The following is a 13,148-nucleotide window of genomic DNA, read 5'->3' as shown; positions in this document are numbered from 1 at the left end:
TGGTGGTACATGCCTATGACCTCAGATACTCAGAAGGCTGAGGCAGGAGAATTACAAGTTTGTGGCCAACTTAGGCCCCATCTCAAACCTTAAACTGTTTTTGAACATTTATCTATCATTATCATGCATGTTTGGGGAGGGGAAGGGTAATGCACGCCACGGTAACGCGTTGAAGTCAGAGAACAATTCTGGAAGTTGGCGCTCTCCTTCCACCACGTGGTTCCTAGGGACTAAATTAATGTCATCAGGCTCGGTCTATCTCACCAGTGAGTGCCCTTGTCTTAATTTGTTTACTAAGTCAGCAAAGGCAGGTGTGTAACGCAGTGTTCTACCGCCAGCTACCAAGGGTATGAGTCACTGTTCTGAACCACAAAACAGAACAGCAAGATGAAGACAAAAACGTCACTCATGATCCTAGAACCCATGAAGAAAAGAGGGCCAGGACTTCACGCTCTCATTGCTGACTGTCAGGGACAGTTCTTAGAATGTGACCATGAGATGCCTTTGAAACAGCCTACTAGACTGGCTCTCCAGCGCCTGAGCAGGTAACAATTCTCAGTCCATGCTATCATGATCTGGCTTTCTCAACAGAATATGGAGGCATGCACCAGGAATTGCAAGTTTTCTGGCAGCTAACAAAAATAGGCTCTTGTATTCTTTGCTGCTGGCTATAAATGCATCACAGTGACGTTACAAATAGCATACCTGGTCCTCAAATCTCTGTATTCTCGTGAGAGACAGGAGAAGAGCGATGCTGAAAGGACATAAGCATTTACTGGGATCCCCTTGCTGTCCAGCCTATGATAAACAGAACAGTCATTATGCTATCGCAGTCTGCTTAAAAACAAGTTCTTCCATAGAGCTGAAACGTCCAAGGAAGAGGTAACACTCTAAAGCACTAGGAACAGAGTTCTTATATATAACACCCAAAGCACAACTTATATAATAAAACTGACTTAAGAAAGCAAAAGACTTGAAGACATTTCATCAAAACAATTAGAACTAATAGTGAAAAAACACTGTTACCAATTAACCAAATGCGAAAGCGCGAAGGGAGAGATGCCAGTGCATACCTGTCAGAGAGAAGGCAGCACTGAGACAGACAGACAGACAGACAGTGATGACAAATGTCAGCCAGGATGGGAAAGGATGAGAATGGAAACTATCAGTTACTTTGGGAGTAGTTTAGTCAGTCACTAACTGGTGTACATTTCTGTAATCTTAATACTGGGAAGGTTGAGTCAGGAGGATTGGGAGTTTAAGGAAGCATTGGCTACATTGTTGAGTTCAAGGCCAACCTAGGCTACATAATGGCAGCATCTTTAAAAAAAAAAAAGTATAAACTAATTCTTTGAAAATAGCAACAAAATGATTACTTTGAACACATTAAAAAGTGAACCATGAGGGGCTGGAGAGATGGCTCAGTGGTTAAGAGCATGAGCTGCTCTTCCAGAGGTCCTGAGTTCAATTCCCAGCAACCACATGGTGGCTCACAGCCATCTGTAATGGGATCCGATGCTCTCTTCTGGTATCTGAAGATAGCAACAGTGTGTTCACATACATTAAAAAAGAAAGGAAGAAACAACAGTCCTTTTGTTGTTTTGCACTATAGAAGGTTTCTAAAAACTGTGTGCATATGTGTGCACACAGGCAGCAGGGATGCCATAGCACACGCACACGCCTGCAGGCCACGGCACAGTTTTTCCTTCTCCATCCTGGTCCCAGGGACTAGACTCAGGCAGTCAGGCTCTATGGTCACTGCTTTTGCCCATTGATTTGATGGCCTCTAAAGAAGGTTTTTTTTTTTTAATTAATTTATTTATTTTTGAAGTTCAAAGGCAATTTTATTAAAATTTAAAAGCAAAAGTGCCAGGGCAGGGAAGCCCTAATTCTCAGCAGCTGCCTAGAGTGGACGAATGGAGAGAGAGAAAACCAAAAGCCCGGCAAATGGCCGCCTGATGCTGACACACAGACAGGGAGGATTTAGAGAAAGAGTAAGGAAGCCCAGGGCACCAGAATAAGCAGCTTAGGATCTGATGAGCACAAGGAAGGCTTTTAGATGGAGCTTGGTGGCTTAAGTTCAAGAATAGCATATATATTCAACTTTCAAAGACAAAAGATCTTCTAGACTCACAGACGCTCTGTATTCGTGCTTCTGGTCATTAGCAGACATAAGAGAGACTTCAGTGTAAACATCCTATCTCATAAAGACCCATCTCATATATGCTTTATAATATATATTTGCCATATATATAAATAAAAGTATATATGTATATATAAATATACATATACTTTTATTAACTATATGTTATTGTGAAAATAACCTTCAACTTAAAGGATTTTCTGTTCTCAAAGTTACTTGAAAGATACTGTATAGAAAATTTTTGTTTAATTTATTTTTTCTCTCATACAGTACATCCTGACCAGTTTCCCCTCCTTCCACTTCTCCCAGCTCCTCTCCCCCATATTCACTGGTCCTCTGTTTCCCTTCAGAAAAGAGCAGGCCTCTCGGGGATACCAAGAGAACCCGGTATAACAAGCTACAGTAAGAGTAGGCAAACATCCTCATATCAAGGCTGGACAAGGCAGCCCAATAGGAGGAAAAGGTTCCTGAGAGCAGGCAGAAGAGATAAGAAAATATAATTTTTTTCCCCTGAAAGCATCTTAATGCTACCTTCAAGTGTTTCAGAAGTTCTCTGCCTAATTCACAGTCCAATTTGATGGCAAACACAATGTGCAGAATAATGGTGCCTTCCACGTGATGGAATTCATCTGCTGGCGCAGCAATAAGCTCTGACAACCTACAAGATTCAACAGCAAGGTCTAGATTAGGGCTATGGAATGAAAAAGTGCTGGGCACAGACAAGTGGCCGGCTGAAGCTGCAGGATCTCTGGAAGCAGAAGAGACAAGTCTAGCCTGCTTCTCAGGACAAAACTGAGAAGCCTTGTCTCCAGTCAGTGTTTCCATGTTTACCTCCTACCCTCTTCCCAAGCCCTACCCAGTTCAATCAGGCATTGTCCTCTCCTTACCCTTATCCAGCTAGTGACTCACTGTCCTTTCTTTGTTTTGTTTTTGGCAAGTGGGGGTTAGGCAGAGTTTCTCTGTATAGCCTCCTTGCTATCCTAGAACTCTGTAGACCAAATTGGCCTCAAACTCACAGAGATCCCCCAGCCTCTGCCTCCGGAGTTCTGGGATTAAAGGTATGCACCACCACTGCTCAATATTGCCATAAGGGTTACAGATGGCTTCCACATGGCCAAACCAATAAAGTCCCAACTGGACTTGAATTTGAAAACCTCATGATCTCTCAGCTCCCTAAGTGCAGGGATTATAAGTATGTGCCTAACATCTGGTTTCCTCGCAAACCTTTCTCGTCCTCTAGAATGCTGCTGCCCTCCCCTACTGCTCCATCTCAGAGCTGTTTCATGTCTTCCCTAGATAATTCCATCCTGTTCCTTGGCTTTATGCCCTCCTATTTACATGTATATGTGTGCTTAGCTTTTGATAATTTTTAAATAGTTATCAATTTATATTTTTGGTTCAGACTTTCCTCTACACAACCCTTACCTGCTCAGTGCTCCACGTGGCTGCTGATATGCATTGCAAATCTGGTGTGGTCAGAACTGAGCTCCTTACACTCTCTGAAACCTGCTGTCAACGTTGCCTCAGTCAACATAAAGAACCACCTTCTCATCAGCTGTGCAAGCTAAGTAATAAAGGTTATTACGGACTGGGCTCACTGAACTGGGCTCAACAGCATAGCTCCTTAGCCAGGCTGCTTGGATTCAAATCCTGGTTGTTACTTTCTGGCTATACAATATGCCTTACTTTGTTTCTTGGTTTCCACATTTACAAAAAGCATGCAAGGTTGACAGTATATCCACCTGGCATAGAATAAGCACTCTGTGCAGTTGTATTAAAAAAGAAAGCAACCCCTTTCTCAAATATGTCATGCTTTGCTCTGCCTTTAATCTATTCCCTAGCTGAAAATGCTCTCCGCATTGACATATGGTGGTTCTTATCAGTCAGGCTCTGGTTAAAAGAGAACCGTCCCAGAGACGTTTTCCTGACCGAATCTAAAGTAGTTGTGCTGTAGCTGACACGCCGTCCTTTTTCTTCCCACACTGTGAACGCTAAGATTCTCTTCTCACCAAAATTTAAGTTCTATAGCAGCAGGAGTCTCATCTGACTGGTCAAAGGAACCAAGAATGAAGAGAACCAAGAGACACTAAGAAACACTAAGCCACAGAGCACTTAAGTGTTTCCTAGTTCTCCTCTAGTAAACAGATGTTAAACCTGCACCTTAGAAGACAGTTATTGGTGCTTTCCTTGAAGGATGTAAGACTATAAGGGACTGCTCTATTCTACCTTCGTGATGGAGTAGCTCCCTTTGTGGGGAGGGCTACAGTTCTGTACTGAGGGGAAGGAAGGGATGAGGGCAAAGTCACACTAACAACCGAGCACACAGTGAAGGTGAATCTGCACCTCTAACTGTGGTACTCACTCGTGGCTGTTGCTGCACCTCTAACTGTGGTACTCACTCATCGCTGTTCTGTTCCCTACTGTGCTGCTTGCCCAGCTCCCTGAAGAAGGCGATTATTCCATCCAGAACACTCCTTCTGCTTCCCTATGAATAAAATAATTATTATAATAAAAGAATGGTCACCTAATTGAAGGTAAAATAACCGAGGATTATCTAGTACAAATTTACAAAAGAAAGTTGCAACCTAGCCTGACAGTAATAACATACAGAACACTTTAAAGCTGCAGCAGAGTTTGAAATACTTCACAATGCCAGGGGACAGCTTGACAGTAGAGTATATGCCCCAGATGCCCAACCATAACTTGAAACACTGTTGTGATGTGATTTCCCCCTAGATAAAACATTCCATCCTGCAGAGACCCTCCTTAAGCTTAGGTAGTAATGATGGGCAAAGGTTTCAGGAAGTCCCTGAACCTGATGAAACGCACCAGGCCCCATCCACCACCAACACATATAAGCAGCAAGGACAGCCAAGAGACACCATCAGACCAGCCAAGCCGACTGGACCAGCTAAGGTACTGAGAAGACTCTCGGAACAGCTGAAATGCCTCGAAGAGTTTCAGACAAGCTGAGCTACCTGGAAGAGGCTCCCTCCATTCTGCTTCACTGCCTCTCTAAGTATTCAGGACATCCTAGGGTTCCAGTGTTTATAAACTATCACTTCTGAGGGGGTGGGCTTTTAATAATGTAATGTAGTCTTCGAGTCATTTCTGATCTTGCAAGTAACTCTCCTCACACTCCTAAGAGCAACCTTGATAAACTTTACTGGCTCACCACAGTGGCCTTTGGGGATACCCTGACTTGGATCTGCTGTTGGCTCCCTATCTGGTTTGAGAGGATGCTTGCTGCCATCTCTCCAGGAATTGTGTCACAGGACAGGTACCATAGTGTCAGACTTTCTATGGCCTTAGTGCACACCCTGAGGTCTTCATTTCTTTTACTTTCACACATAACAATACTTTCTCCCTGGCCAAATCATCATAGATGATAAACATGTATGTCTTAGTTTGGAAACCAACAGTCTGAAAAGGCTAAACTGATATAGTGCTTAAGTCACAAGAATTAAGGAGAAACGACTGTTTTTATTCGTACCTTGGAAGAGAGAACCAGAAGCTGATAGACCAAAGGTGGAATTTCTTGAAGATTCAACTTTGAAAACATCGTCAACACTTTGGCCACCACAAGATTCATCTCTTCTGGCGTTAGACGGACATCCCTGTGGAGCAGAGATTTTAAAGCCTAGCCAGAGCATAAGTGCTTTGTTTTTACAAACTAAATTCAGGGCTTTATAATAATCAAGATTCTATTAAACCTTTTTTTAGAAATAAAGTTTGGGGACTAGGGAGATATCATGGTAGGGTAAAACATTTATTATGCAAAAATGAGGACCAGGGCTTGGATCCCCAGGACCCATAATTTCAGCCAAGACAGGATCTCTGGACAAGCTGGCTTGCTAGAATAGCAGAATCAGCAAGCTATGGATTCAAGTAAGAGACTGTGTCTCAATACCTAAGGTAGAGGATGGTCAAGGAAGACACCCAAGGTTAACCTCTGGCCCCCACATATACCAACACTCGCAAACATATGTACCTGCAAAGTAGCAAAGACGTATACATATGCGCATATACACATATCCCCACACTGAATGAATGAATGAATGAATGGCTGAAAAGATTCCCAGTGGTTAAGAATATTTGCTGCTTTCCCAGGGGACTAAAGTTTGGTTCTCAACACCCACAATGAGCAGTCCCAAAACTACCTGTAACTCAGCTCCAGCGAATCACACCCCCAACTTTTGGCCTCTGCAGGCATTTACATACATGTGTACACATAAAGAAATAATAAAGTAAGTCTTTGAATACAATTTGGAGTTAAAGAATAAAGTATATATTAGACTATTAGTCCTCTTTAGGTTTTCTCTTATGAATAATCCTTTAAAGGAACCAATAATTTATCTAAATAAGGTCATTTCAAAGAGAAGTACTTATACATTTAATTAACTAAGCCAAAAGAGAGGGAGGGGAGAGAATTCCAGAACAGAAAACAGAGGTGCCACTGCTACTACTCAGAAAAGTGGAGTGTGAGCTTGCTGTGTTTCCATTCCTTATAGGTTTGTTGACAAAGCTTGATGCGAAGACACATAAACAATGCTTACTTGAACATAGAAGTGAGCTGGGTCACATATCGTTGATCCCACCTGGAAAAATACAATGAATTTACTTCATTTTAACTCCTTTACACATGATTTTATAAAACTAATGAAGACGGGGGGGGGGGGGGGGGGGGAGGAGGTAGTGTTTCAAGTTTGATTTTCAATACTGGGAAGCAAGACAAAACAATTTAAAACAAGAGCTGAGCACAGTGGCCCTGGGATCTTGTCACTTCAGAGGCAGTATGAAGCCCTAAAGTTCAAGTTCAAAGTCTCCTCCCCTACACAGGAGGTGTGAGGGCTAAATGAGACGCTGCCTTTTTAAGAAATACAAACATGAATAAATAGGATGAATAATTAATCTTTAATTCACCAGACTAGAAAATCAAAACATGATGAGGTTTATGCCAAAAAACAAACAAACCACCGATAATACCTAGTACCAATAAAATCATGGGAAGTAAACCTACTTTATATACATTTACAGACACACTTTATATACATTTTACAGAGTATATAAGTTATAACTTTAAAAAAGCACACACAAGGCCAGGCGGTGGTGGCGCACGCCTTTAATCCCAGCGCTTGGGAGGCAGAGGCAGGCGGATTTGAGTTCGAGGCCAGCCTGGTCTACAGAGTGAGTTCCAGGATAGCCAGGACTACACAGAGAAACCCTGTCTCGAAAAAACAAAAACAAAACAAAACAAACAAAACAAAACAAAAAAAAAAGCACACACAAGGCCAGGCAGTGGTGGCACACGCCCTTAATCCCAGCACTTGGGAGGCAGAAGCAGGCAGATTTCTGAGTTCGAGGCCAGCCTGGTCTACAGAGTGAGTTCCAGGACAGCCAAGGCTATACAGAGAAACCCTGTCTCAAAACAAAAACAAAAACAAAACCACATACAAATCACCCAACTTATTACTGGAGACACTGTTCACATGCATTCTTATAAAATATCACTTAGGGAAATAAACACATCACTGCAATTTGTTTTTTAAACAGAGAAAATATTTGAACCAGGACTGTTAATACAGTCCTATAATGCCAGTATTCCAGAGGCTAAGTCAGGAGGATCATGAGTTTGAGGTGTTTATGGAGAGTTTGTCTTTAAAAAAATAAATAAGTTAGCTATGCCTGACCATGCACACCTGTAATCCCAGCACTTAGGAGGCTCAGACAGGAAGAATGCCACAGACCTGAAGCTAGCCTGACCTATAAAATGAGGCCTTGTTTCAAATATAAAAGAATTAAAGTGTTTTTTAAAATAAATATAATACAAATGAACCAGACAACTCTTCTGCCTTAAGGATATCAGGACTCTCCAAATCATATTCAGAGTTCTATGCAGCTGTGGTAAAACAAAGAGGTAAATAGACAATAAATGTGCACTTTGAATATACTAAATCATCTCTTTCCCAAAAACTCATGCTAACCAAATGGTGTTATAATAGCATGTTGTTTTTATTATTGGTTTTTTGGGTTTTGTTTTGTCTTTTTAAACTCAAGAACAATTTGATTAGCATGTAAGAGAAAACCAAGGAAGCAGGCAAGGTAAGTCTTGGCAACTGCCTGGAGGAAGGAAGACAGAGAGAAGGAAGAGAAAACTCCATGCCTTCTGAAACAAACACAGCATGCAGCAGGCAGAATGGTGGTTAGTGTTGGGGAGCTCTCAGCAGTGAGAAAGCAGAGTATCTGGGAAAGTATGCCTGGGGGGCAATGAGAGCACGTGGGCATGAACACACACACACACACACAGAGAGAGAGAGAGAGAGAGAGAGAGAGAGAGAGAGAGAGAGAGAGAGAGAGAGAGAGAGAGAGAGAGCTCAGAAAAACATGCAACAAGCTGCTGCAGTAATAATGGAAGCCATCAACTTCCAACCGAATGATAGAAGACAAACAACTACTTACTCCATTTCTGAAACGGTCAACTGTAGCTCAAGCTGCTCTTCAATTTGCTACACAACTGAGATGACTCTGAGCTCCTGATCCTCCTGCCTCCACCTCCCAAGTGCTGGGATCACAGGCAAGGGTACCATACCTGGCTCTTACAGTGGTATACAAACAACAACAATCAACAAAATAGACAATACATTTTACAAACATGGTTAGGGATGGTGTCACGTGCCTGTGATTACAGCATTCTACAATGCCGGCCCTCAGCAGAGGCAGGAAGATCCTAAGTTCAACGGCAGCCTAAGCTACACAGTGAAACCCAGGCTCAAAACAACAAACAAAATGATCTAGTTGAGTATGTGTGTGTCTGTGTGTGTGTCTGTGTGTGTGTGTGTGTGTGTGTGTGTGTGAGAGAGAGAGAGAGAGAGAGAGAGAGAGAGAGAGAAAGAGAGAGAGAGAGACAGACAGACAGACAGACAGACAGAAGGGACTATCTGAGGGGAGGAGGGGAGGCAGGGAAAATGGAGAGTACAATAAAGAGGGATTAATGTACAGTTAACTAAAGTATAATGACACATACATGAAAATGCCATAATGGAACTCATTACTTTGTATCCTAGTGTTTAAAAACTAGTTTAAAAAAAAACCTATTAATTTGTATAATTAACAAGAAAAAACTAAACAAAAGAAAATTCTCCAACAAACAACAACTATAACAAAAAACAAACAAACAAATGAACAAAAACAAAAAACCCACTTTACAAATATCAATTCCTGGAAGGAATCACTATTAGGCTTTTGGCCACGTGTCCTGAGACACTCCCACACCTGAGACTCACCTGACAGAACACAGGGTGTCAATCAACTGCCTCTTACATTCTTCCCCATTCAAATCACCTAAAACACAAAAAAATGGATGAAACTGATTCATAATATGAAAAAACAAAACAACAACAACAACAAAAAAAAAAACAAACAAAAACAAAAATTCAGTAGAACCTGAAGAAAATCACCTTTCCCACAAGCCAGGACTTCCTTCTTGGTAGCCAAGGCAGTAAGGATGATGGGTAATAACTCCAAAGACTTTCCATTCACTAGGCGGTCCTCTCTGATAGCACCCACAAAGTCATTGGCCAAGTCAACAAGTAACGGGCCTGGAAAATGGTGAGCCTAAAAGGTCAAGAAGAAAACCTTAAGCAGGAATCTGACATTTGAAAACTTCATGTGAAATAAGTCTACTGCTGAAATACTGAACGAAACTACCCCCACAACAGGCACTGGAAGGAACTCATGGACTCATGCTGTTGTGTATGAGCATACATACATATTTGTAACTATAAAGGACTTCAAAGGTTAGGCACCTCCATCAATGCCTTAACGCTTTGACTGGCGCACGCTGTACGCCAAGCTCTTGCTCCTGTGTAGGAACCAGGAGGCGCTTGACAGAGCCTTCAGTCTCACCTCCGGCATTAGTGATCCTGTACAGACCTGCAGTCTCACCTCCAGCATTAGTGATCCTGTACAGACCTGCAGTCTCACCTCCAGCATTAGTGATCCTGTACAGACCCTCAGTCTCACCTCCAGCATTAGTGATCCTGTACAGACCTGCAGTCTCACCTCCAGCATTAGTGATCCTGTACAGACCTGCAGTCTCACCTCCAGCATTAGTGATCCTGTACAGACCCTCAGTCTCACCTCCAGCATTAGTGATCCTGTACAGACCTGCAGTCTCACCTCCAGCATTAGTGATCCTGTACAGACCCTCAGTCTCACCTCCAGCATTAGTGATCCTGTACAGACCTGCAGTCTCACCTCCAGCATTAGTGATCCTACGATCTCCGATGCAACATCTTGCTGCAAATCTCCTGATTCAACCAACTGGATACAGCAAGAATATATCTTATATCTCCTAAGGGCTCCATCTTCCTCAGAGCAGGGAGAGCCTTGAGGTTTTAAACAGGTGTACAGAACAAAGAGAAAAGAAAGAAAGCTCAAGGATATAAACAGGAAACTTAAACAAGTCTGTGACGTAATACTGAAGCAGAAGAACGGTATTGTAACATCGATATTGGGGGGTTCTAACAAAGTGCTTGGTTTAGCCAAAGCAAATGAACTGACATGTCACCTGCTTCACTGGCGTATTTTGCCACACTATATTATTCATATGGTGCAGCAATTTGGGAATGGAGTTTCGCTTACCCAAGCTTAATGCTTTAAGTCAGAACATTATCACTAAGTTTTGTCAATAGAGTAAGAAGGGCAGTGAAAACCCATCTCTTCCATAAGTAAGATACAAGAACACCAACAAAAGGAGACAAACTTAATTACTGAAATGTGCCAAAAACTAAACCAAAGGAGCATCTCTGTAAGACAAACAACCAGGACACAGAGGAACACTCTTTATCTCAGCATTCGGGAGGCAGAGGAGGGAGGGAGCAGGAGGGGGCATTAGTCTAGGGACTTGGCTCAGTGGGTAAAAGTGCTTTCCATGCAAGTGTGAGGACTGGAGTTCAAATCCCCAGAACCCATAAAAAAGCTGTATACATAGTGTGAGCCTCTGTGATCAAACAGGGAGATGGGAGGTAGAAAAAAGAGAGTCCTGGAAGCTACTGGGCCAGCCAGCCTGAAGGATGCAGTGGGAAAGCAAAGAGATCCTGTCTCAGACAATGAGAAACAGAGATGGACACCTAAGGCTATCCTTGGACCACTACATGTGCTTCATGGCATGTGTTCACCCACGCTTACACACATATGAACCTGTGCACGTGAGCACTATACAGGTAAAGATTTGATTTATGCAGTGTCCTGAGAAACAAAATTATGGAGCTCAAAGGTAGATTAGGTATCTTCGGACAGTGATGGCTTGGGGTTTACAGAGATAACAGCTATTATTGTAGACTTTCATTTGAGAAAAATAAAATTCATTGTGATGGTGCACATGTTTGATCCCAGCACTCAGGAGGCAGAGGCAGGAGGAATTGTACATTTGAGGCCAGTCTAATTTAGAGTGAGCTTCAGGCCAGCCAAGGTTACATACTGTGTGATGGTTTGAATGAAAATGGCCCACAGGCTCATAGAGAGTGGCACTATTAGGACACGAGGCCTTGTTGGAGTTAGTGTGTCTCTGGCTGTGTGCTTTTGGGTTTCAGATGCTCAAGCCAGGCCCAGTGGCTTATTCCCTCTTCCTGCTGACTGCTGATCCAGATGTAGAACTCTCAGCTAGCTCTCCAGCACCAAGTGTGCTTGTACACTCCTTAGTGACGATAATAGACTACACCTCTGAGCCAACCCCAGTTAAATGCTTTCTCTTACCATGGGCATGGTGTCTCTTCACAGCAATAGAACACTAATTAAGACATACTGGTCATGGTGTCTCTTTACAGGAATAGGAATCCTAATTAAAACATACTGAGTCCTGTCTCAAAACAACAAACTCACTGTCATGATAGATACACAACTCTGAAAATACTAAACACTACTGAATTATATAGTTAAGGAGACAAGCTATTTATGTCAACTATCTCAGTTAAAATAAACAAACAAATTTTAGCTAGGCATGGTGCTGCACTCCACTGACCCCAGCACTTGGAAGGCAGAGGCAGGCAGATCTCTGAGTCTGAGGAAGTCTGGTCTGCAGAGTGAGTTCTAGGATAGCCAGGACCACAGAGTAATCACTTTAAAGGGATGACTTATCTTGGTATGTGGATCATATCTCAGTCTTTAAAATGTCATCATATAGCTACAGGTCACACACCTGGTCAACTTACCAGGACTGTAATGACTGCAATTTGGTTTCTGTGAATCTGTGATAACTCACAATACAGTCATGTAGGCTGCCCACATTTTAAATACAAGCTAGCCACAATAATCTGCGTGGGTTTATCTGGCCAAAGAAGGAGCTTTCCATATTTCCCCTTCTTGAAATACAAATAGGCAGCTGCCATTACTATTTCATTATTTCTTTCTCCCTGATATTTCTACAAAATACTCAACAAGTTTCCATAAAGGCTAACTCAGCTAAATGAAGTGTGGTGTGTTTTCATGCCCTTGCAGTGGAAAATGCATTTCTTTGGAGAAATAGAAATAAACCAACTAAAAACTGTCGAGACTAAAGCCACTTTAAAAAAAACAAAAAACAAAAAACAAAAAACAAAAACAAAAACTGAGACAGGGTCTCTCTGTGTAGCCCTGACTTTCCTGGAACTCACTTATGTAAACCAGGCTGGGCTCAAACTCACAGCCATCCTCCTGCCTCTGCCTCCTGAGTGGACTAACACCACTTTTAATTTTTGACTTGTAGAATTTTCTTGTAGCCGGGCGGTGGTGGCGCAAGCCTTTAACCCCAGCACTTGGGAGGCAGAGGCAGGCGGATTTCTGAGTTTGAGGCCAGCCTGGTCTACAGAGTGAGTTCCAGGACAGCCAGGGCTACACAGAGAGACCCTGTCTCGAAAAAACAAAAAAAACAAAAAAACAAAAAAAAAAAAAAAAAAACCAAAAAAAAAAAAAAAGAAGAATTTTCTTGTAGATTATATCTAAATCCTAGTAGGTAGGAGGTTGAGGC

General features: G+C 42.3%; 1 protein-coding gene across 5 annotated transcripts in view; it reads right to left on the bottom strand.

The window, feature by feature from the left end:
- The window catches only part of Fanci (FA complementation group I), a 59,373-nt gene that overhangs the window by 38,319 nt on the left and 7,906 nt on the right, over positions 1-13,148 (bottom strand). For 3 of the 5 annotated variants that reach the window (XR_013111180.1, XM_034502512.2, XM_076936239.1), the window contains exons 4-11: positions 10,400-10,530; positions 9,601-9,757; positions 9,427-9,484; positions 6,700-6,741; positions 5,637-5,760; positions 4,543-4,628; positions 2,675-2,801; positions 706-798 (exon numbers count right to left, since the gene is read on the bottom strand). Coding sequence is in view for 4 of the 5 variants with exons in the window: in XM_034502512.2 (XP_034358403.1) it covers positions 706-798; positions 2,675-2,801; positions 4,543-4,628; positions 5,637-5,760; positions 6,700-6,741; positions 9,427-9,484; positions 9,601-9,757; positions 10,400-10,530 (818 nt within the window). In the remaining variant the exon portion in view is untranslated. Of the gene's footprint in view, positions 1-705; positions 799-2,674; positions 2,802-4,542; positions 4,629-5,636; positions 5,761-6,699; positions 6,742-9,426; positions 9,485-9,600; positions 9,758-10,087; positions 10,101-10,399; positions 10,531-13,148 lie in introns of those variants that run through there. The other 2 variants (XM_076936248.1, XM_076936258.1) reach the window with 1 other exon arrangement.

Source organism: Arvicanthis niloticus, chromosome 1 (genome assembly GCF_011762505.2).
Source record: "Arvicanthis niloticus isolate mArvNil1 chromosome 1, mArvNil1.pat.X, whole genome shotgun sequence".
NCBI classification, from domain to species: Eukaryota; Metazoa; Chordata; class Mammalia; order Rodentia; family Muridae; genus Arvicanthis; species Arvicanthis niloticus.
This window is presented reverse-complemented; position numbering and strand designations above follow the sequence as displayed.